The 24,579-nt window shown below is 50.5% G+C and overlaps 1 protein-coding gene across 7 annotated transcripts in view; it reads left to right on the top strand.

The window, feature by feature from the left end:
* Positions 1–6,441: 6,441 nt before the first annotated feature.
* ZNF185 (zinc finger protein 185 with LIM domain) overlaps positions 6,442–24,579 on the top strand; it is a 46,163-nt gene continuing 28,025 nt past the window's right edge. For 4 of the 7 annotated variants that reach the window (XM_068697189.1, XM_068697195.1, XM_068697193.1 and 1 more), the window contains exons 1-4: positions 8,621–8,770; positions 21,826–21,902; positions 23,435–23,573; positions 24,152–24,211. In XM_068697189.1, the coding sequence (XP_068553290.1) occupies positions 21,878–21,902; positions 23,435–23,573; positions 24,152–24,211 (224 nt within the window). In that variant the 5' untranslated portion in view covers positions 8,621–8,770; positions 21,826–21,877. The other 3 variants (XM_068697190.1, XM_068697191.1, XM_068697192.1) reach the window with 3 other exon arrangements.

Below are 24,579 nucleotides of genomic sequence, written 5' to 3' on the forward strand. Positions count from 1 at the left end.
GAGTGAGGAAGGACGAGGGAAGTTTTCGTGATCTTCTCTGGAGCTGGCCCCGGTTCCAGTTCTCGTGATGCAGTCAACTGAGGCTAAACTTGTAAATTGCTCCTGGAGGAGTGGCCTTGTGGAAACAGGCAATTCAGAGGCACCTCTGCTAGGTGCAGTAGAGGTAGCCAATAAACACAAACTGGTAAGTACAAAAAGCCACGAGGGAGAAAGCATTCTAGCTCAGATGCATTGCTGGTACACAAAAGGTGGGTACTGCTCTTAGGACTCATGGTACAGCACGGCAGGGAACTTCAGCTCCTCGTGAAGTAGGGATTACTGCACTTCTAGAGGTGGTGAGAGGATCGTGCTGAGGTGAAAGGAGCAAGTTCAGCAATTACTTTTCCAAAATAAATCGGTAAGAGCATGTTTTGGCCTCTAGATGGCGTTTCCCAGCCAGGTCTGCCTTGCTGCTGCTTCAAACGTTCTCCAAAATGCTGTCTCTCAGAACTTGGACACCGTTCAGGTGGAGAGTTACTCACCTCCTTGTGTTTTGTGAAGGTACGTCCAGAAGCTGCTACAGAAACAAGAGGCACTGGAAGTTCAGGTCTGCCGGATAAAAAGCAGCAGATGGTTTGTTTTCCCTCAAGAGTATGGTCAGTACGAGAGCAAAGCAGAGTTTTGCTTTGCAGTTTCCCAGAGCTGGGCACAGCCAGAAGCGTTGCATCACGCTGGAGTTGGTTTGACTTGGTATTCCCTATGTAATTAGGTCAGTTCCCAGCATTTCTGGGAGGCTGACTAGCTTCTGTTTTTCAAGCAGAAGCAAACACACGTTGTTGCTGTGGTGGAACCTGACATCGCTGTGCCTATAGCCCTGCCACAACAGAGGAGGAACCTCGCTTTAGCCACAGCCTCTTCTAGCCCTGATTGAGCTGCCTCCTCTCAGCTCTGTTTCTTTTCCCAGTGAGCACCCAGTAAGCCCCATCTTCCGTTCTTTGGGCAAGCCAATGAGCTCCTTCTGTACTCTTGCCTGTCATTTTTGGCATGCACCTTCTCTGCAACCTGCATCTTACGTGTGTGTGAGCATGCAAGTAAGCAGGAGGCTACACAGCAAAACTGCCATTATCAACATTTCCTTCCAAATATCTAGGGTCAAATCTGCCGCTCTTGTTAGTAATGCTCAACAGGAGCTGCTGAAGACATCAAAGACTTTCCTAGAGCACTCTTGTCAAACTTTTAATCTCTTTCACTTTGCTTTCTTTTTCTTGTTGCAGCTCCCCATTTTGCTGACATGAGATGGTTTTTTGGTTTGACGAGCAGTGGGAGAGATAAAGGAGATATCTTCTGTTTCTTTCCCTAGAGAAATAGGAGAGGGAGAGGAAGAAAAGTGCTTCTCTAGGTGGAGGTGAAGCAACTAAGAGCCCCGTTTCCTTCCTTACAGAGAGATCGTAAAAGGGGCGTATGCACAGAAGGAATGTTACAGTCTAAGAAATGCTTTTCAGTCTTGCCCTTGGAGTGCAGAGGAGCTCTTGTCCAGACACACCTCAGTGCCAGAAAGGAAAAAAACAATGACATGGTTGTAATTACTTGGGGAAAGGTAAGAGGAGTGATTGATGAAAAAAGTCAGAAGCCACCTCATGTGTCCAAAAATCATGGAGGCAAATTTAAGTCAAGCCTGAGGTGGATGTGTCAGAGTTTTTAGGTGCAGGAGGATGCTTGTATCATGCAGGCGTGTGGTTACCGATGTGGAAGCTCACTGCACTCAGCGACAGAAGTACAGGGACCCACCGGGCCTCACGGTGCTCAAACGCACCCTTTTGTTGTGAAAGTGGCACCTCTTTATGCAGTAAATCCAGGCAAATGTGTTTCGGATCTGCTGATGGCAGTGATCTCCGAGCCCTGGTACGAGTTTCCACACCTTTTAGCGCTGCGAAGCCAAACGTGGCGTGGGTGGGCTGGACTCTGCTCCTTCAGAGAACTGTTTACCAAGTTTCGTTAGTGCTTGTGCAAACCTTTGGAAGGTGCCAGCTCCACAGATGTACGTGATGGTGCAACTTGGTCATTATTATGGGAGAAGGAAAGCCAGTTGTTTGCCCGGAGCAAGCTTGCTGAGCTGGTGATGAGAAATAAATAGGCATCTCCCTGCTTGCAACAGAACATGTCTGAGGTGTTTCTGCTAGCAGATTGCACACGTTGTTTTACTGTCTTAGCAGCACCATCAGGCTGGCGCTTAGCCACGGCTTCTCTCTTGCCCAGCATTCACTGGCAAGATCATTTTGTCTTAGCTGTGAGAGCTCCTGACCTCCTTTGTAGGTGTGTTTTCATGGCCATGGGTGGTTTCCTGCTGAGATTATTGTATTCCAGCCCTGAATGGGCAAGGGTACACGATTCTGTTCGGCTACCTGCTATTAGGAAGGTGAGGTCTGGCATTTCGGCAGCGCTTTGTAATGACACCTCATGAAAAACCAGTTTGATTCCCTTGCAACAAATGGGTGTAGTGGTTTTACACCCTTCTACTCATCGCAACTCTGCTCAGCCTCTACCGAGGCTTTGCTTTGCTGTCGCCTTGGCGAAGGCCTGAAGGATTGATGTGCTTGGTGCCTTCCCTGTACCTTTGGTGCAAGGAGGTTACGAGGAAGAAAGCCTTACCCAAAAGAGAGGAAATATCGCAGTGGAGTTGAATGCTGTGGAGTGGTGGTGACTCATTTTCTGTGACTCTAAAATTCTGAATATATTGTAACTGTTCAAATACAGGCTGGGCTGGTCAGGGAGACTGCACGCTTCTGGGCAGAAGGTTGTTGTTGTCAGAGGAATGTCAAGAATTGCTGTGCGTAACCCCCTACCCATAAAAGGGCTGGCTGGGTTTCGAAAGGTGAGCAGGCTCCTGCCTTGTAGACGTCGCTGTTTCTAAAGGTATGCACGCTGTACCTCTGGGAAGGAACGTACGGCAGGGTTACGCAAACTGGTTTTAGGCTGCCTTTCTCTGGAAGTGGCAGCAGCACGCCCCTGGCAGCAGGGAGCTCAGAGCAGGCTGATTTACCCTACCTAGAAGAGAGTACGGTACGTCCATCCTACAGGCATAACTGCAGCTCGTAGGCAGCCCAGCCTGACATCCACACTGCAAGCTGTGGGCTTTCCAGTGCTGACTTCTGTGTGGCTCTGCTAGCCCCTCTGGGACAGCTTCTGGGCTTTGAGAAATGGATGAGCCTTCTGTTGATGTTTCACAGAAGTGGCAGCAAAATTCCCATCGCTCCTCCAAAAATAAACAACCCGTCTCTGAACGCAAAAAGCTCAGTATCTAGTTTGCAGCTCGATCCTCAGTTTTCCTGTTTTTATGTCCTGGATGGAAGCAGCCTTCATGCTTGTCACTTTCTTTTCTCCATGAAAAGTTCTCTCATGCCGTAGTCAGGTCACCTCTGTTTTTCTTTTCTTTCTTTATTTTTTTAACCTAAATTGTCAGAGTTCTTTAAATCTTTTTCTGCTAAGCGTTCTCTCTAATCTTTGAGTGGTTTCTGTGGCTGCAGCTTCCTTGTGTGATGTAATTTTTATGTCTCACTGATCCCAAATGATCTGCTTTGTGGTGCACTAAATAGGGGAGACAGGCAAACAGCAGTGAAACGAGCATTAACCAGTACTAACCGTGGAACATCCTGATGAGAATGAAGAGGATGCAGGGAGAATCCGTTTCCTGGTAAAATCAGACACTTCAGGCCAAAATTTACTGACAGAAAAACAATATTTCCGAAGTAGAGATGGAAAAGGGCTCTTCCAACCTGCTGCTTCCTCTGCTGCTGCAGGAGTGGGTGCACCCCTGGAGAAGGTTGTTATTGGAACTGAGGGGCTTAAAGTCCCTCCCGTGACTTGTGTCCCACCTTTGGCTTGTGGCCCGAGGAGGGAGGCCAGATCCGCAGCCGTGTTGGGGTGTTTCCACAGCACACCCTCTTGGTTTTAACTCCATACAGAGGAAAAAAAGCTGCTCCTGGATTCTGTTCCTCTGCTGATGAAGATAAGGGACTTTATTTTGTTGACAGCAGCACGGGCAGGGTTTGCTCCAGAGGCATGCAGGCTAACTCTGCCCTTTCCAGATGAGGCTGGCCTTGCTGGCTGGATTGCGCTTGGTGGCCTTGTCCTGAGGTGTCCTGAATTTGTTGCTGTTCAGCCTGTAACTGCCAGCTTGGAAAAGCTGCTACTTCTTGCAGTGGCAAGAGTTACAATTTTGCTGGCTTCAAAGCAGCATCCGAATTGTGGTTGTTGCTGTGTGTATCAGTGAGTGAAGGGAGTAAAAGCAGCCTCCTTCCACGCCCCTTACACACAGCCATGCACATACACACGCTGCGTATTTATATCAGGAACCACAGGTAGGAATTCATTCATTCATTCTGGAGTCTTTGTGCCAAAGCCTCTAGAAGCTACAGAAATGAGGCTCCTGATGTGATTGTCTCGGTTCAGTGCCTGAAGTGAAGCAAATCGACTTTCCCTACAGATTTACTGGACAGACTTTCAGCTTCTGGTCTGGAGCAACCTGGTAGTGCTGCCTTTGAGCGGCCCCGTGGCGTGCTGCTCTTCTAGATGTCACACAGACCTGCCACTTGCTGGCAAAAAACCTTCTGCCTCTGGCCACTGCTGTGATTTTGAAATGCCGTGTCATTAAAAGCTGAATATGTGCCTGTAATTATGAAGAAGAAAAACACCCATCAGGGTTTCTGTGCCTGCTGGTGTGAGCGACATCCACCTATACTTTGGAAAGAGTGGTTTATCTAAAAGCTTAATTGGGATAAAACCACAATGATTTGTTTGGGACTGATTGCCCCTACCTGTTCAAGCTGCTGCACGCTGTAGATGTGCTGTTGTTTGCAGTATGGGATTGGTGTGGACTGGGCTCACACCACAGCCCTGGAACTCTCCAGTTCGAGGTAAGCTGTCTGCATTGCTGGCCACGGTTATTTCAGTCTGAGTAGAGTATGAAAACCCCTAGCTATAGGAAAAAAAATTAAAAAAATTAAAAAAAAAGGTGTTCCTACACCACTCTCCTTACTGGGGAATAAAAGACAAAGCTGTGGTTTATGTTAGCGTGTTTGTATGGTAACATACCTACATTTACACTACACTTCCAGTGGTATCCAGTGTCTCTGACCCACCAGCATTGTCCCAGTCCAGGTGAGAAACGTAGAAAGTCCCTTTCCATGGTTTGCTGGTCTTGGAAGACAACAGCTGATGAGACTTCCCTCCCTTCTGACATCTTAAAGCATACAACATGCTCCCTGTTTCTTTCTCTGGGCTGTTAACTGGGAAGCCTCTCACATTCACGCTGTGCCTGGAGCATCCGCTTCTCTGCTCCTCTCTAGGAACAGCCATGGCTAGAAAAGTTTCCCTGCTTTACCCTTTCTACAGAAAGTGGTGGTTGGCAGCCATGTACTAAACGGTGCTGGGGCTGCTTTGTGTTTTGGGGTCATGGTGCTGCCCTTGGTGGTCCACCTGTGCAAACCTCACATCTCCAAAATGCACGAGCTCGATTCCCCTTGCAGCTACACCAGTGCAGATGAAAGCAACTCCCCTGGAGGAGCTTTGCAGCTTCAAAACTGAGAGCCCTGGCGCTGCTGGAGGGGTCACAGGTTTAATTGCAATAATAAACCAGGACCTTTTGTGCAAGCACCAGCTGAAGAGCTGGTGTGTTGCCACAGTGCAGTCCCTGCTACCCTGATGGATGAGCTGCAGTCCCTGGGCTGCCCGGTTGCCATGGTTGGCTGGTGCTTGATTGCTCCTTCTGGGTGATACTGTGGGACGTGGTCAAATCCTGTCCTTGTTGTTCCTGGTTTTCTCTGTGGAAGTCTCAGGTAGTGGAGGTTCACAAGGACAAGGGGCTGGAGCAGCTTTCCTACGAAGAAAGGCTGAGAGAGCTGGGGATGTTCAGCCTGGGGAGGAGAAGGCTCCAGGGAGACCTTCTTGTGACCTTTCAATGCTTCAAAAGGGGTCTGATAATAAAAGGCGGGGAGTGACGCTTTGCTGAGGCAGATAGGGCAAGGGGAAAAGGTTTTAAATTAGGGGAGGTTTAGTGGTCAGGGGGAAACTCTTTACCCTGAGGGTGCTGATGCACTGGAACAGGTTGCCCAGAGAAGCTGAGGGTGCCCCATCCCTGGAAATACTCAAGGCCAGGTTGGTGGGTGGCCCACGGCAGGGGGCTGGAACTGGATGAGCTTTAAGGTCCCTTCCAACCCGAGCCATTTTATGTAAGGGGCAGTTGTAGCAGCATTACAGTTCTGTGGCTTTCATAGACAAGCCTTAAACCTCCTCTTGCCTTACCCCCAAGAGGCTGCACGTGGCCAGTGTGATGTGTAGCAGCGAGTAGGAAAATGTTCCCCTTCGCTCATGTGCTGCTCTGCATCCCACAGTGTTGTAAGCCTGCAGCTGAGATGACATAGCCGTGGTTTTGTGCTGTGAACACGACCTAAATGAAGTAAAATAAAACATCTCCCTTTTTCCCTTCGCTCAGGAGCAGCTGCCACAGGGTCAGCCCAGCCTGGAGAACCCAGCGTGGGACTGACGTGCCAGCAGGTGCTGGTTCAGGCTGGAGCAGCAAGGGGCTGACTCCCGAAGGGGAGAAAGGCTGCGTGAGGTCAGTACTGAATTCCTGGGGCTTTGGGTGACACCAGGGGTTGGAACACAGAGAATGACGCTTGAGGAGCCTTCAAAAAATTGATACTGATGGGGCTAGAGTGGTGGTGGTTCATGTTGTGGCAGGGAAAGAAGCATCTTGCTTGGCATTTCTCCACGTCTCACATGGCTGCACGCTGTGCAGCACGTCTTTCACTACCAACTTGAGCATCCGTGTTGTTGTGATGGAGCTGCCAGCTGGGGAGCACATTCTCTGCTCTTCTATATCGCCACCACGCCCCTGAGTTTAAGACCTCTCTTTATAAGCTTTGTACACGTGTTTGGAGCAGCATTTTTAAGCTAAGAACAAAATGTGACTTATCGCTGCGCCTATCTCTTCTTAGGTAATTAGAAAAGCAATTCTTTGCTCTGTTTCTTCTAAGGCAGAGAGTGGTGCTGACAGACATCATCACGACTAATGTTTTGCTCTGTGTTTGTGCCAGTCCAACACACTGGTTGTCTGCAGCCAGTAAAACTTGTGTATATTCTTTCAGAACCTCCTTGGCCATTTTTTTTTTTTTTGGTGTTTAATATTGAGGTGCTCATAATAGATGCTATTTTTTTTTTGAATGTTTACTGCAGAACGGTGTGTTTGTACCAGAAAAAAAAAATCAGAGTCCTCAGCCCCTGGGGTGCCCCTTCTGCTCACCTGGCAGAGGACCTGCTGTACCCGACAGGCTGCCCAGGCTGTTAGTCACTATTATTTCAGGAAATAACTCGAACGAAACCTTCAGCAAACGATGGGATGACTCAGGGGTTACTGAAAATAAAGCTACGCTGTCAGCTGGAGCCCTGAAGGATGCTTTACAGGGGCAGGGACTGGGCTGCCTCTGAAGCAGGCTGTTTCCTGCGTTGGACGCTGCTCTGTGCGTACCCCGGGCTCAGGGTGAGGCTCTGTGAGCACCACATCTCCTCTCCTGGGCCTATCTCGGCTGGGATCAGCGGCAGCCTCTGGGGAAGAAAGCTCAGCTGAGCCTGCGCCACTGCAGGTGTTGCAGCGTGAGTAGATCAGAGAGGAAGATCTGGGCTTGGAATCGCAACGTTGACATCAGGGCTTTCCAGACGTTATCTTCGCGGTGCTTCTGCGAGCCAGGGATGGGTTATTTGCCCTGGTAGAGCCCGGCCCAGCCCAGCCTGCTGGTGGTTTGCCCGCTGTCGTGCAGCAGATCCAACACAAAACAGATCCAAAAAAAAGGAAGTCAGGAGATGTCTGGGGGCCCGTCTACTCCAGGCTCCTCGTTACTTCTCATCAGGCTGCAGCTGCAGGGGGAGGTCCTGATAGATGCAGGGCTGGGGTTTCAGCACCTTCTTGTCAGCCTGTGGTGGACCTGGGCCGAAGCCCTGATTTCTGCAAGGTGCTCAAAACTCCTGCCTCTAACCCCAAGTCTTCAGGGGCTGGCAAAAAGTGTGTCCAAGGGCCCCGCTGCCTCCGAGAGGCTGGCTGGTGGAGCTGGGCCTCGGGGATCTTGTGGCAACTGCAGCAATTAATTAGAAGGGAAAATAAATTGAGGAAGGTGATAGTAGCTGCCGACTTCCTCTGCTGTGAAGGGCGATAATCACACCTGTGTACCTCATTTAATTAGTTACAAGGAGAGGATCTCTGAGTGCTAATTACAGCGCCAGCCCCTGATGCTCCCCAGGTACCACTGCTGGGAGCAGCTCTCCCAGAGGCAGGGGCTGGCAGCGGGGTGCCCGCTCCCCCTTGCTGCGGGGAGAGCTTCTCCCTGGGCAGCTCTGGTGATGCCTGGCCTGGGAAGGAAGAAATTCGGTGGGCGAGAGCAGGGGGCTGCTCCTCGCTGTCCCACCACAGCAGCGGGGCCGGAGAATGCGAGGAATGCAGAGGAGAGCTGGCGGGGAGGGGAGAGACCGTGCAGCCTGAATGGAGAAACCTGTTTGATTCCCCTGAAGGGCGAAACACACCCAAGTCTCCTCCTCAAAACAAGGCTTGGCTTCCCGGAGCCAGCCCTCTCCATCCAGCCGGCAGGTAAGGGCTCTGCCTCGCCCACAGCCACCTCGCTGCCAGGGAGGATCGGAGATCCCCGCTGCGAGCCCTTGAGGGGCAAGGTGCTGGGAGACCGCTTGCAGGCTGCTCCGCATCTGTCTTCTGGGGGAAAGCTGCAGCTGAGGAGCTTCTTTGCAGGTAGGGCTGGGCAGAGAGACTGCTCCTCTGAGCCTCGAAGGGGGCAGCTGAGGTGCTGTTGCCACCCGCACTTCACCTGCTGGCTCTGCTGGAGAGGAGGAGGAGGGCTGTCCCCTCCTACAGAGGAGCTGGTGGGGACGAGGGAGGCTTGAACTGCTGCCTCCTGCTGTAAAGAGGGAGATGAAGCTCTTTTCTCCAGCATTTGGGAGCAAAGTGTGGGTCTGAAATGGTGCTTGGACACTATGAGGCTGGCATTAGTGCCAGCACGTAAATAAGGCAGAACGGGATGTTTGGCCATCAGGTTTTGCTGCTCTTGTTCGTCTGATTGCTGAGTTCCCTCCTTGCCCGTCCCTGTCTTTCTGAAATCTGTCACCTGCTTAATTTCGGAGGGATAGCAGTGGGTATGGCAGCAGGGACGAGTCTGTGCGTGGACACGAGCGAGCAGCTCTGCAGAACTGGCGCAGTTTGAGCCTGTGACTTCAGACAGCCTCCTGAGAGGCTTGGGGTCAGCTGCTCTGCGTGCCACCACCCCTAACCCCCTTCCCCAAAACCAGCGTGTGATGGAGATTCTTCTCTCTGTGCTCCTTTGCCTTGTTTTGGTTCTCTCTGAGGATGAAATCAGCACCCTGGAAAGGAAGGGATGGGAGTGGTAGAGCTCATGCGGAGGAGACGAGCCCCTCCCTCAGTCTTTGCTGCTTCCCACCTTGAAGCTTGGTGAACATCTCCATTTCCCCCATCCCTACCCCGCTGCTGCTCCAAGACAAAAACCCAGCCAGGAGAACGAGCTGCCTGTGGCCGGACAGGAGCCAGGCTGCTCACCGTGGGCTGCGGAGCAGGGATGTCCTCCCCTGTCACATCCATCAGGGCCCTGTGCTTGTTCTGGCTTCATCCAGCTAAAGACAAAACATTGAATTTGTTCCCTGGCGTTATTTAACTGTAAGTCCCACTCTTCATAAACGATGGATTTTTAATTTTCTTTTCTAAAAATGTTTTTTTTTTTGGTGGCAAAACTTTGTAGTGTCTCTGAGATGCCGTGAAGCTTCAATAGGATTTGATGTCCTGCTCCGTTTATGGGTCCGTCATACAAACGCGAAGCTCTGCCTTTGAAAGCCCCAAAACTTTTCCTTCCTTCCTGCTTTCATCTTTAGACATCAAGGCTTAAGGTCAATGGCATGTGGGTGCGGTAAACATCCTTTACATCCTTCTTCCTTTTCAAATACAAAAATTAGTTGAGCAATTAGGAATTAATGCCTTGTAATTAGAGTAATGAAACTGCGTACCCAGTGCAGTGAAAAATGATTCGGTGATTTTGGGCAGCAGCAGCAGTGAGCTGCTGTGCTGGGGGTGGTCGTGCTGTGTGGGGCTGTGCAGCTCCCAGCACAGCGGGGCCCCGGGGAGGTCTCTGGGGACAGGCAGGGTTGTGTGCCGCTCTAAGGAAGCTTGTACCATGCTTTCCTGACTTCAATAGCTCGTGTCTTTGCCAGCTTCGTCTGAAATTTTGCATCGTGGGGTATGTGGTTGAGCTGAGGCTGAGGCTCGTCACAGCAATCCCACCCAGGCAGCAGGCCCGGCTGCAGCCACAGGTGCTTCTTGTTCCTGCGACTTGGATTCAGGGTCGTGTTGGCTGCCCTGAGAAAGGAGGGCAGGCAGTTAATGACTGATTCACATGAATTATTTGACCAGCATGGCAGGAGAACAGCAGCGGAGGCACAAGGTGTCGCCTGCAGCAGCGTGGCTGTCCGGGAGCACCTCTCCTGTGAGGAAAGGTTGGGAGAGCCGGGCTTGGTTAGCCTGGAGAAGAGAGAGCTGCAGCCTCTTAAATATCACCTTGGGTTTAGTACTAAGAGCCTTTCTGTTCTGAGGCAGCTATGTATGACTTTATGTCTGTTTGAAAGCCTCCAGCCACCCAGTTTCTCGCAACGCAGGGCCCGTATCACGACGTGAGGTGTTAGATCTGCCCCCGGGGGCTCAGTCCGAGGCCTGGAGCAGACTCAGGCTGGTGTGGCCTGGTCCTTCAGAGGCAGGCTGACAGCCTCCCGCTGCGTGGACAAGGTGGGACGAGATCCTAAAACGCAGGCTGGGAGTTTACAGCCCGAAGCCCCGAGTGTAATTCCTGCTGTCACTCGCTTCCACAAGCACAGGCAGCGGGGCGGAAGCTGCCCATCCTTCCCAGGCACGGGGTGTCATTCAAACCGGAGTACAAAGGTGAAATAAATCCCATCGTAGCAACGCTGGCTCAAAAATTAAACAGTGCTAACCCAGCATAAACTTCCTTTGCTGGTTCCAACTTGCTCAAATGAGCTTAAGGGGTTAACTTTGCGCTGGCAGGTTTTCTGCCAGATCAGGCACGGTCTGTCCAGGCTGCTCTGACTTGGGAGCAGATCAGGTAACAGCTGACAGAAAAGCACAACACTGGCACAAGGTTTGCATTGTGCTCTCTGGCTAATGCAAGAGAAATGCGAGTCTGTGCCCACGCCTAATCCAGATCACTGCAGGGCAGCCTGACAGCGCGCAGACCTGGATTAGCAATCCCGAAACCTGGATGCTGCTTTTCTGGGGCAGGGAGCCTTGTGCCTGTGCGTGACCTGTGCGGAGAAGCTTTCTCTCCCTGGCTTTCCGTCCTCTGGGGTTGGAAAAGGTGGGCTTTGGAGCAAAATTTGAGGTCCTGACTTGTCCCGTAGGGGTTGGAGGGGCTGGGGCCACGATTTAGGTCTAGATAACAAAATTAACAGTTGATGGAGTTTAAGAAGTTTATAAGAAGTTCTAATTCAAGCCTTTTTGCCAGTTGTAAATACCTCTTAATTTGAGGACCGTGAAGGTCAGAACATGCATTAATTCTCGTTAAAGCACGAGACTCTTCCTCCTGACTGACCTCAGCCCAGTTTGCAGCATTCAGGTCACCGGTGAGGTCCCCCAGGGGTACGCAAGCTCAGTGGTGCAATGAGTTTTGTGCTTCCACCTCGGAGGAGCGTGCGAGAGATCGCTCTGAAGGCGCCAGGCCAGGGCTGGTTTTGCAGATGATGCTTTGGGCAGAAGGAGAGAAACCCTGCTTTAGACGGTTTGTTGTCCATTAACAGCTGCAGGACTCAGCCACGGGGTCCCTGCCCAGAAGGCACGAGCAGCACAGGATTTATGGCAGCTCCTGCGGGGCCTGGTGCCCTGACATCCAAGGGAGGTCCCCTCCTGCCACCGGGGAAGCGGAGCAAGTGCTGTAACGTGACCTCGGTGCCTGGCCGGGGCTGCACGGACAGTTGAGGAGCGTAAAGGCACCCCGTGGCACTCTCCAGGAAAGCTGTGTTTATAGGATCAAAGCAGCGCTGCTTCCTTTCCCAGGGCGTTCATTTAGTCCTCAGAACTAGGGCCAGTGCTGGATCCAGCTCATCGCCGAGACAAACAGAGGGCAAGGTGGCTATTAGGTGCAAAGGGGCTATTACTGCAAGTGCCCTACAAACTCCTGACAAAAGCAGGCTGAAAAATGGTTATTAACATTTTAAAGTTGCAGTTGAGCCATCAAAAAGGGGGATGGCTGGCGAGTTTTCCTTCTGTGTGTTTGCAGGTAATAAGAGCTGCAGTCAGCTTTTAAAGAATAGCTCGTGTTTCATCTCCTGGGGTATAATTACATCTTTTTTAAGTGGCTTACACAGAAAGCAGAATCATGCCCAATTAAGCGAGGGGCTGCCGATTTCTGGCACTTGGAGGATTTAGAAGCAAAGGGTGCTGCACAAGCAGGCAGAGATCGATCGTGTTCCTCCTCACGCTGCTGCCCAGGGCCAGCTGCAGCCTCTGTGGCCCTGGGGATGGACAAGGGCATGACCAGGCTGTGATCTGCAGGGATCTCTCCCTGCTCGGGGTAAGAGGAGGCCGTGCTGGAGCCATCTCTTGGCTGCTCGGCTGGGACTGCTGCTGAGGGTGCCCACCCTTGTGGCCCTGGCAGCCAGACCGAGCTTTGCAGCTTGTTTTGCCTGCCAAGGGGGGATTTTCACCAGGGGCTGCTCCCCGAAACGCTGCTGAGAGGAAGAGGCTTTGTCTGACCTTGCAGCTGCCTTAAAAACTCGAAGTACGTTGAGGTACCCGAGGTAGGGACCACTCCAGCACCTGGGAGCGTGCAGAGGGTGAGCAGAGCTGGCTGCCCGCCCGCAGACAGGCACACCCCAAAGATTAAAATCTAAACAAGGTTTCAGCTCCCCTTCCCTTATTAAGTAGCTTCTAATTGCTTTCATTCACATGACGAGGAGCTTCAGAGGCAGCGTCTTCAGCGTGCCGGCGGGCACCGTGCCTTTCCTGCCTGCAGTGACTCCGTGACAAAGGCTGTCCCCATCCAGCTCCGTAGCAAAGCTGCTCGTGTACCTTGTGGTTTCCTGGAGGTGGACGTAACCTGCCCGTGATTTTCAGGACCACGGGGTCTTGCTGGTGCTCCGTGCCTTTGAAAATCAGGGCTCGTTTGGGATGGATTTAGCTAGCAGCTCCGTCTGAAGCATGCGGTGTACTAACGGGGCTTTGGTTGAACATTTATTTCTTGTGCCAGGGTGTTCACGTTGGAGGGTTTGCCAGCAGGAATTTGGCACCGTAACTCCCATTTTTACGGGTCACCTGCTGTCTGGGACATCCCAGGGGTCAGTGTCTGAGAGCTGAGCACCAGTCGCAATCACCCAGCACAAAAGGACTTGCGTTGGCTGTATCCTACTAACAACTTGAGGCTAAGATGTGCTGTAAATCCCGGATTTCATTTATTGGGAATTGTATCCAGCCTGTAGCTGTCGTGTATTCGTATCATTCCTGCATCCTGATGCTGCTCGTAGGGAAGAGTTGGAGAGAGAAGCAGGAGGAGGGGGAGGCCTGGAGACCCCTCTGAACTTTGTCAAGTGCTCTGCAGAAGTCAGGAGATCATCAGCTGTCGGAACCAAGCCAAACTCATCCCTGCTCCTGCTGGCATCAGCCCCGTGCAGCTGGTGGAAAGGGAAACCCAGCTCAGCAGCAGAGGAGCTCCGGTTCTCCCGGTGCTATCGCGCAGGTGATCGGCCTCGCCTCCCCCAGCACAGCTCCACCTGCGCTGCATACCTGAGACCTGCTATCACGGAGAGGGGAGAGGCAATTTGGGTTTAATTGCCTGGAAGGTGGTCAGGTCCTGACTCATGAAGGGCTCACGAGAAGAACCTGGGGAGAGACAAATTTAAAAATCGCTCTGCACGGCGGCGAGGGGCCAGCGCCTCACCTCTCCCCTCCTGTAGGACCACGGCATCAGTTTCCTCTGCTGTTATACCCCGTGCTGGAAACCTCCCATCCCATGAAGAGCCTCGGTAAGGTGCCAGCCTGTCCGAGTCAATGATAGATCCAGCAGGAGAGAATGACAGGTTTGGGAGCCGGGGAGATAAGAGATGAAGAGGTGGTTGCAGGGCTGAGCAGCGCGCTGGCTGTGGGCACGGGGTGAGAGCCGGGAGCGAGGTGGAAAGTTTTCAAGAGCAAAAAGGTCCCTGAAAAGGTCCCAGCCCTGCTCTCGGTGCAGGATATCACCACGGGGACTAAGGAAGGCACGGGCAGGCCACTGTGGGGTATTTCTGCACAACCCTGCCCCGATGTGCTGCTTCCAGCAAGCACCTGGGAGGGAAACAAAGCTCCTGGGACAGGATAAAGCCTCTCCTCTTGCTCCAGAGCAGAAGGAGGCAGCGAGATGCATCTGTCGGAGGGGTAGAGCAGAGGCCAGCTGCGTGGAGTCAGGTATGTCCTTAGGATCCCTTGGAAAGGCATACCCTGAGTTCAAAGCTTGGGTACATGGGAGATTTGAACAGGAGGTAAAGACTCTCAGGGGCTCTCACGTTGTTTTTCTGGCTGGGGTTGGGGTAAAGGAGACGTTTGGAGTACTTTGAGGAGGCTGGGGCTGGCAGTGACGAACCTGATACAGCTCTGGGTAGAGCTGCGCGTTTCTTTTTATTTTTTTTTCCAAAATTCGCAACACTGAACCCTTTCAAAAACGCATGCAAGCTTCACTAAGTTCTTGTTCCCAAGGGGAAAAAAAAAGTTAAAATCTGAAACAAAAGGCGAATTTAAGCCTTTTGAAATGAAACCTTTTCACTTTGTTTTGAAACAACATAGCTGTTTGTGCATTTTTTACTTTAATCTTGCTTGAAATATGTATAGCAGTGTGGCGTGAAACTAAATTCTTTAGCTGTCGTGATCTAGTCTGAATCTTTCTGCTTGCTGAAAGCTGTGTCCTCATGGCAAACCCGAACAGCCTTTTTCTCTTCTGGAAACAACTGGTGAATAAAACCCTCCATCTTTTGCCTGTTCCCGGTGACGCCTGGGCAGTGAGTAAGCCCCACAACCTGCTCATTTCCCACTCCTCTGATATCCCACTGCTACATTTAAAGAAAAAATAAAGCAGATGACGGCGAGGAGGAGATGAATAACCCCTCTGGACGAGCTGGCAGCGGGGTGTGATCCAGGCCCCTAAAAGCCACCTTTGTGCAGGACATGGCCCCGCTCCGGGGGCCGAGGCGGGCGATGTCCCCGCAGATTTCGGGAGGTGTTTCCCTTGCTGGCAGAGCTGCTGGCTCTGCTTGCTGATGCCGGCCACGTCAGCGCCTCTCGACAAAGAGGCAGGTGTTTTCTCCGGGCTGCATGCGGTGCTGAGCAGCGTGCTAGGCCTCTTCTTTTATCCTCTTTATTAAAGAGACTCGGATGGCACCTGGGGACTTGATTTTCTTTCCCTCGTGCTAAGGCAGTCAGGAGTTAACCCCTCTTACAACAGCCAGGCACTCACTGAATGGCTCAGGGCTCTTCTTTTCCTTAAAGAGCAAACCTGTGATTTTTATTTTTTTTTTTTTCTCCAGCTTTTTCCACTCTGCAGGTTGCAATTCCTCTGGATACACCTTTATCACCGGAGGACCAGGCATCCTGGCTGTAGCCTTTCCACGCTTATTTTTATTAAAGGCTTGTTCCTGTAGGTCGTCCACAGGACCCTGAGGGTTTTGAGGACTGGAAAATGAAAACTCCTGTAGGCATCTGCCCCAGGAAAGCAAATCGCTTTGATTCGGTTATCTCCCATTAAACCAGCTGGGCTTTTTCGAAGCTATTTCTTCAAAAATTCAATAGCTGGTTTGACTCAGACCATGAGGGTCTTCTGCGGTGAGATGCATTCGATCACTGTGCCTGGGGTTTGTTCCTAAAGGCAGTTGTGAAGGAAGGTATTTAATGTCCCCCGTGTCCGGCATCACTGAGGTTTGGGGTGACTGCGACAGCTCTTAAAGGCTCCTCTGGCTGGCTTTATTCCCAGCTAAGGGGTTTCTCACAAAGTCTTGTGCTTTTGCAAATAAAGCACTCCTATCCTCTTTTGTTTTAAGGTCAAGTGCAGTGAAATCGGCAGCTTTTACTCATTTTTTTCTGCAATATATTTATTTTTGGAGGGAGAAAAAAAAAAGAAACAACAAATCATTCCAAATACTATTCTTAACACTTTCCAGACGCACACAAGTCTCAGTGGTTTTGTACCATCTGAAACATCCATTCGGGGCTGTGTGTGCAGAAACATCAGGTAGGTGGTGGTTGAGTTTGGACCCAAATTTTTCCTGGACTGAGAGGTAGGTCCTGGCACGCACGTCCCCTTGGTTAAGCGCTGCCTGTAGCAACGCCCGGCTGTCCCTGCTGAGGAAGGAGTCACTGCAACGGGCAGGTCGAGGCACCGTGGTCAGTCTGCAGTGTTTTTGTTATTGCCTGTTTGATGTCTCTCTAGTAGCTGGTGCTCAGCAGCTCACGGTGTTTTTCTCAGATCACAGGCCAAAGGGTAGTCAGTCTGAGAACCCTCTGCATAAAAGCAGGGACACTGCCACAGAGTCCTATGCTTCTGTAAGCAGAAGCATTTACATCCTCGTTTTATTTTAAGGTAAAAAGTCTGGTGAGATTGGTGCACGTATTTACCAATCTATTTATTTTTGTCTCCAAAAACATTTACTCTTCTGCAGCTGCTTTTGGAGGAGAAACACCTCTCAGAGCTGGCATTTTGCGAGCCACTCGGATATTTATTTCGAGGATCCCAGGGCATTTTGCAAACATTAAGCCTGAGGCAGCTCTGCGAGGTTGTTCAGGGGATGCACGTTAAGGGATCCATCCCTCCAAGTGCAGCCACCTCGCAGCAAACCAGGCAACGCTTAACGGAGCCCGCAGTAACTGTTTGGATCGGGAAATGAAGAGCGATTACTGCTCATTTGCATAGCGATGGCACCCAAGGGTGCCAATTAGGATGGAGGGCCTGTTGCACTGATGATGTGCAGGCACTAAAGGGGAGGCTCTGAAGGGCTCCCGCTGGACTTCTGCAAGGAAACCTCCCATCTACAAATCATGGAAGGGACGTGGGTTTTTTATTGCAATGATGTCTTTGTCTCACGTTTCATATTTGTAGTGAATGTCAAAGAGGAAGAATCTATTCCTGAGCTGCTCTGGTGGCTAAAACAGGGCTGGTGGCTGTGAGGAAGGTGACAAACTCCAGCTGTACCTGCGTGTCCTTCATCCAGCGCCTCAAAATCTGAGCCCTGCTTGTTGGCCAGGGCAGGGTTTCAGGGGAAGGTCACCTTTGTGTGTCAGGAAAAGAGGCCACGAGCTGTTCTTGTTGTGCTTCTCTGTGGGAACACGGGTCTGGAAGCTCCTGTGCATGCAGAGTGCTTTTAGCAGTGGGGTGCTATAGACATGGGGTGCCCAAAATACCGAGGGATGGTATTGCTGTGATTTCTAGCATCCTTTTTTGGGTCATGGCTAGCCTGAAGTGCCTTCTCCCCTTTTATCTCCCATTTTGCCATCGGGGCCAGGTGCTGTGTTCAAGGTATGTTGGTAAAATGGGGGCAGAAGACAGCGTGCCCCAGAGGAAGGGGTTTCCTCTGAGGCTTTTTGGAGAAGCTGTCCTGAAAAGACGGCTGCAGTGGCCTACAGCTGTAAATTAGACAGCTCCAGAGATCCGCAGGTATCCCTCGGGGCTGCCAGAAGACAATCTCTGTCGTTTCCTTCCAAACTTACAGGCCATGCGCCCAGCTTCTGGGTGACTTTCACGAGGTGGAGCGGTGCTTTTGGATCCTAAGCACCTGCTGAGCTCAGATCTCGAAGCTTCAGTCGAGTGGCAGGTCCTAGTCCTGTGCTGCAGGTGGGAAGCGGAGCTGTTGGGATCAGCCGCAATCTGGGCCAGAAGCAGGCAAGTAGATTTGTTTCCATAGCAATAGAGGAAATTGTTGTAGCCCAGGGCTGAAGCTGTAATCGATTCCCAAATAAGCTGTGCCAACAAAAATAGTTTTTACCCTTGTAACTTAGCCACTGTCTGTGGCGGAGGTTCCAGTAGCAGAGAAGCACATTTATGAAAAATCATGTCCCTTGGTGATGTGGTGATAAGGGAGATTTCTGGAGTGCTCCGCGTCGGCTTGTCACTGCCTTTCAAGGGAATAAAGGTGGGTGACTGGGAACAGTTGAAGACACCCCTCCAGATCCAGATCTGATGTCTTTGAGACTTACAAATTCGAATATAAAGGGCAAAAATGCTTTGAAGCGTGCCGAGGTCCTGCAGTGCATGGGTTGAAGCCTAAACTCGAACTTTGCCGGCAAGGAGAAGCTGTGTCATTTCTAAGCAGTTCTTGGAGCAGTGAGAACTGCTTTTTCCCAGGAGTGTTATTTCAGCCCCCCGGAGTCCAACACCCCTTGGCTGATCTTCTCTGGCCCCCAAAATCCCGTGCTCCTTTCTGCAGAGCCCTGTGGCTGGAGCAGATGCTGGGACGCGGTCCCGCTGCCGCCTCGTGCGGCTGGGGAAGCTGCGCCTCCCGTTTCGTGCCCTAACCACCAGCCGCTGGAATATCAAAGCAAGGAGAAATGATACGAGCTCGCTTTTGAGAAATGCTTTTCCTGGTACTGGTTTGCTGATCTGTCTCTTTTGGTTTGGGTTAGTAGGCCACATCTCTTTCTCCTGTTTCTTCAGCACAGCTACTATCTCGGCATCTGTAGGCATCGGTTCATTTGCTGGGTGCCAGCAAATTAAAGCATTAAAATTAAGCATTAAAAGAATAAAATGAGCTTTTTCTTTCTCATGTAGGGAACGTTGAGTTATTCTAACTGCAGGATCCGTGGCATAACCCGCAGTAATTTATCTTCTAATGCTCTTGTTACTGAGCAGGCGCTGAGCAGACATGTGAGGTCTGCATTGCATCAGCACAAAGGTTTACGAAGCTCCCTGTCCCAACTCCAGCAGGCACCTACAGCAGGTGATTCAAAAACGTGGGCAAGAAATAGGGTACTTGAGTTGCTCTTCTCTTGCTGCATCCTCTCAGCTTGTGGTGATCTTGTTCAGTCTGCGTTGCCTTGATCCTCAGGTGACAGGGAAAAATATCCACCTAGCAGACTTCACGAACCAAAGAAAAGTGCATTAAAGGAAGCAGGGGACCGACTCCGGCTCTCGCAGAAGGATCTTTGCATTCCTCTATACCCATCACAGAAGCTTTGCTGAAAGCATCACTCTGGACAGCTTCGTTACGGTGTTTGTGACGAGGGCAGGATCCTTGGTGTGGGACAGGGACACAGCCAGGCTCTAAAATCCTCGAGTTTGTCCCTCAGTCTGTAGAGAGCTCCCGGTGGGTCCCAGCTGCTGGGACAGCTGGGCTGCTGCTGCCACTGCGTGAATCATCGGTGGAAAAAGCAGGCTGGCAGAAAAAGTTGCCAGTCCCCCAAAGCTAAGCCGGGCGATCACCACCGACATGTTCCGACGCCTGTTTGTCAAGCCAGAAATATCAGTGGAGTGCAGCGGCGTTGGCTGCGGTCCCTCCCAGGATGATGTGAGCCGGGAAGAGGGAACGCAGCACCAGAGGAAAAGGCTTGGCACATATATTTACACACACACCGAGTGCCACCCTTCGTGGCTTCCCTTCCTTTCTGGGTGTATTTGTGAAGTTAGGGGAGCTGCGTGAGTAAGAAGCAAAGCTTCTGTTTAAGCAACAACCAGAGACCATGCCCCTCGCAGGGCCGGTCCCAAGCGGAGCAGTGTTTCACGACAGGGAGGAGAGTTCAGTCCTGCACCTCCGTGAGCTTCAGCCCTCGCTCTGCATCTCCTGAGAGTCTTTCCTATGTGCTCCTAAACCTCTGCTTGTTTGTTTAGTGGGCCTGTGCTGGGGGGCTGATCACCTCTCAGTTGTGCTGCTAGACAGGTACTGGCTTTCTAGCTTCCAAATATCTCCATTATATCACAACACGTAGCCTAGATCGGGGATTGGGGCCACATCAAGCTCTTGGGATAGCTCTTTTCCACTGCTTCTCATCCTCCACCTCCTTCAGCCTTTATCTTGTCCTGGAATAGGAAGAAATTTAATACATGGAAGAGGGCACCAGGGATGTAGGAGCACCTCTGACCTGCGGTCAGCAGGGTAGCTGTGCTCCGGACCTCGCTCGGACACAGTAGGTAATGAAGCCACTTTCCACATGGCTTCTCTACATGCAGGTCCAAGATACTGACTTCTTTTTAATCCAGACTTGCCAGATTACAGGTCTTTCAGCTGTGCTCCTACGGACTACAGCCGTGCCTCCCACCTTCGGTGGAATACCCAAGTATTGAGAGGCTCTTTGTGGGTATCTAAGGCAGCACTCCAGTTTTCGTTTCTCTTTAAATAGCAGGGACAATTAAATGTGTGTGGGAAGGGGGATCTGGGCAGGATAAGAGAAGAGGTGGGCTGTCAGCTCACGGTGGAAGCTGAATTAATGTTTGGGAGTGTTTGCGAAAGGGAGAGGGAGCCTAGGGGTAATTGCAGAGGGCTTGTTCCCGATCCGAGCGCAAACCGGCTGAGGAGTGGATGCGCAGGGAGCTGAGGTAGATCCTTGGCTGAGACAAGGCAGCGGAGGAGCCTTTGCCAAGAAGCAATGCTGTGAGATCAGCGCTCGGCATTCCGCATGGGCGTGTGGCTTTGCAGCAGCGTTGCAGAGACAAGCCCACCGGCAGATCATAACAACCTAATTTTAGATTCGCAGGCTCCCGAATAGGGTTGGGCATTTCTCTTAATGGTTGGTATAGTCGCTTAAGAATCCGGGTTCAGCAGATAGTTTTGGCAGGGAAAGAACGGAGGAAAGGGGTGTGAAGGTTGGAAGTTGCCCTTGACTTTCTTCTTTGAAACAAGGGCTTATGCAGCTTAACTCAAACACTTTGATGGGTGGGGAAAAAAAAGAAAAAAAAAACATTTATGATTAAAAAAAAAAAAAGTAATCAGGTGCTGAATTAACATGGGTACTCAACCCAGTGGATCAATATTGGGGATTTCTGTTTTCCTTTGTTCCCTTGTGTTTTTTTCCCAATTATAAATATATAAATATATATATATATATATATATATTTATATATATAAATATATTTGGCAGTATCTGAAACAACCAATATATTTCCTGGTTTTTATTTTGTGGTTGTTTTTATTCAACTGCAGTACTGAGCAACAAGTGCTCTGCCAGTTCGCTATTTCAGAGCATCTCCAAGGTTGCACGTCCAGCAGTTTCTCCTCGCTGCTTTACAGTGGTCACCTCCAGGAGGGACTCAGTGGCCATCAGAAGCAAGAGCTAACTCTCGCTTCAGGGGCAGACAGCAAGGCATTCCCTCTGCTCTGTTTTCTGGGGAAACACAGATCATCTCTGTCAACTGAAATTTGTCAAGCGTCCTTATATTCTACTCCTGTTTGATGAAAATGCCAAGGCTCACCCAAGCAGCCTCAGCTTCTCTGAATTATAGACTCCAGAAGATCTGTCCCACCTGGGTGGATTTGGGCACCTTTGGTGAGGTCTCCCCCACTGCTTTCCTTCCAGACTTGGAAGGACGCATCTGTCACAGCCAATCTGTAGATTTACCAGTATGGAGAATGCACCTACTGGATTTTTTCCATCCTCGATGCTGAAGGTGCATGGCATGGGAAGGAATTGCAGCTCTCTGGTATATGTGCCATGGTCTCCTCACCCTTCGGGCTCCGTGGCTGTGGCGCTGCTGTGATACTCCCTTTTCTGCATAGCTTAGAAGCTGTTTTTTGACAGAATTACTAATCTGTTCTTCTCCTTTTCATTTATTCCAGGGACCTGTTGTCTTCAAACAGTAACTGACGGGGGAAGGCACTTGTGAGAACCATGATGTCCTTGGGTGTCAACAAAGGTAATTCCTTTCCCCATCTCAGGCTGGTGGGGATCTGTCCTCTGCTGTATCAGTAACACACTCCTAATGTCATCCTATCAAAGAAGTGTTGAAAATTCTCACAAAGGCTACCAATTGCTGTGTTTTGACCCAGCAACGTGCTCATAGGACAGATGCTCATAGGACCTTTAGATGCGAATAGGTGGAATGATGCTTCCAAATCCACAGATAACCTGGAGAAGAGTGGAAGTGCCTTGTTCATTTCCAGAAAGCGGTAGATTTTATGTGAAGTTCCAGTGCCAAGAAAAGCAGCCCTTCCTTTTCCAGGTGCTCTGCTTCTTGCAGAGTGTTACCGCTGGTCCCCCAGACTGCACCCCGATGTAGATATAGCCCTGTATATCAGTCAGTGTCTTTGCTGCTGCTAATTCCACCTGAGAAAAGACATTCTTTCCATCGGTGTGGCTGTTCTCCTCAATGGCAATCTGATGCATGTGTTTGTCCAAAAAAAATCCCCCACCATACCTCTGCTACATAACCTAGTCTTGAAGCACATCATCTTGTGTCAAGATTAAACAATTTACTGCCCGTCGACTGCTCAGTGATAACTATTTCTGGGCAGCCTTTTAGCCCCCCTTGAAACTGAGACTTGGTGACCCTCCTTTCCTGGTAGCTAAATTGGATTATTTCGTGTTTGCCGCCAGCTACAAGTGTGCAGACAGGTGGTTTCCTTGGCTTGGCTGATAAGAAGTTAGCTGTAAAGCTGCAGTAACTTCCTGGCATCTCTAAACCCCTGAGCTGTGTTGGTCCATGTCCTGTGAGGAGGTCAGGCCTGAGGTTTTCATCTCTTAGCAGCCATTTCCAAAATAGCAGAAGATGGAAGATAAACAGAAACACACAGAAAAGGAGATTTCCTTATCTGGCCTTCATCTTAAAAACAGCTATTTTCTTCAGAAGAAAACACTAAATGGGGAATTTCCCAGTTAAAATATCTTTGTTACTGTTTTTTTCCTATTTTTTTTTAAATATTCAAAGGATGTGTCTCCCCCAGCTCTGACAGGACACCAGAGAAAGCTGGATGTTTGCATTTTATGGCTTATCCCCCAGCCCTTGGCTCAGCATCATGCTCCAGACATATCATCCTCTCCCACAAACCAAAAACGCCTCGTGCTAGAGCTGATCTGATGGGAAATGCCAGAGGAAATGCACTGCTTTGTAAATATGTGATTAGACCACCCACTGAATGTCTTTGGTCTTCATGAAAGAAAATGACTCATTAATGTTAAACAGTCCCCAGAAAGAAGTGAAAAAACTATGGATCTCTGCAGAGGAGGTGATATATCAGGGGAGATGGAGGAAATTGATCCTGAAGTCAGGATGATAACTTGTTTCCATCTTTCATCAGAAGCAGCAAAGGACTCCTTCAGTGTTTGCATCTCTGGCTGATGGGGGACCTGTGCTCCCTGCTGGCTGAGATTTACCAGTTGTTCACCTGCTGACACTGAAATCTTCTCGACAACCCTTCTCTCTCCTTCCTTTCCCTCTGCCTCCCCTAGGACGCGTGATTACACCTACGGATGAAGACCGTAGAAGGATCATTAAGCAGATGAAGGTTCGCACCACCCTGAAGGGAGACAAGAGCTGGATCCACCACCAGAACTCAGACTCTGAGGATGAAAAGAAGAGCAGCCCACTGTAAGTGTGGCCACTGAGGAATGCTTCTCTTCTTCCTTTCCCTCATCAGCCTCCCTCGAGAACTCTGTTTTCCAGCCTATAGAAAAAGCACACATTATGCTAGCTTGTTGTGGGGTTCCCATGATGCCAGGGAAGCAGTCCTTCTGTTTCATTTTGATGAATGCAGACTGGGGAGAAACACTGAGAAATGGCCTTTGGTGTGGGAGCTGTGAATCCAGCAGCACAGACAGATCTGAAGTCTCAGGAGACCTCCAAAGTCTTCTTGAAGCCAGGCTGTGCTTCACCATCTCCAGAGTGACAAAGAAAGAGGCAGACCTTGATGGGAGGGAGTTTGTGAGTGGTGTAAAACAGCCAGGTCTGCATCTGCCCCTGTGGCTCACAGGCTGTGGGATGGAGCCACCCCTGCACCAGGAACGCCCACGGTCTGCACCAGGGTCTCTTTAGTCATAGTCAGAAACAAAATCAAGCCCAAGCCAGTTTTCTCTTAGCAGCAATCTTGTAAAACATCACTGCCACGTTCAATAAGGAAGATCAGCAACTGCAGGAGTTAATTATGTGACTGTTTCCTCTTTACTCAGGTCTGCACGGGCTGGTGGGGGATCCCCAGCTTCAGCACCTATTGCTCCCCAGAGTGACAGGTAAGCTGGGGGACCCGTCCTGTTGTTTGCTTTCTTTCTGTGTTATCCCACGGAGTCAGTGCATGCTTTCACTGGTCCTTCCTACTCCTATCCACTCACTCCCATAACTGTTGAAAAATATAGGTCCTGTTGAAAAATCTAGAGCCTGGTCAGTGCGGTGTCTTATGAACTGTCACCTCATACAGAGCATAGCTCAGCTTCTGCAAAGTCCAGATGGATGGTGGAGAGATGTGTGACCAGATGGATCTGTGTCTTTAGTGCAGAGGAATGGATGCTTTTGAGGACATGATCCCGAGGATTTATGGTGCACATCAACTCCTGTGCTGGTGCAACACCTGTATGCTCAAAGCCCAGAGGCTCCTCAGATT

This window comes from Anas acuta, chromosome 13, assembly GCF_963932015.1.
Source record: "Anas acuta chromosome 13, bAnaAcu1.1, whole genome shotgun sequence".
NCBI classification, from domain to species: Eukaryota; Metazoa; Chordata; class Aves; order Anseriformes; family Anatidae; genus Anas; species Anas acuta.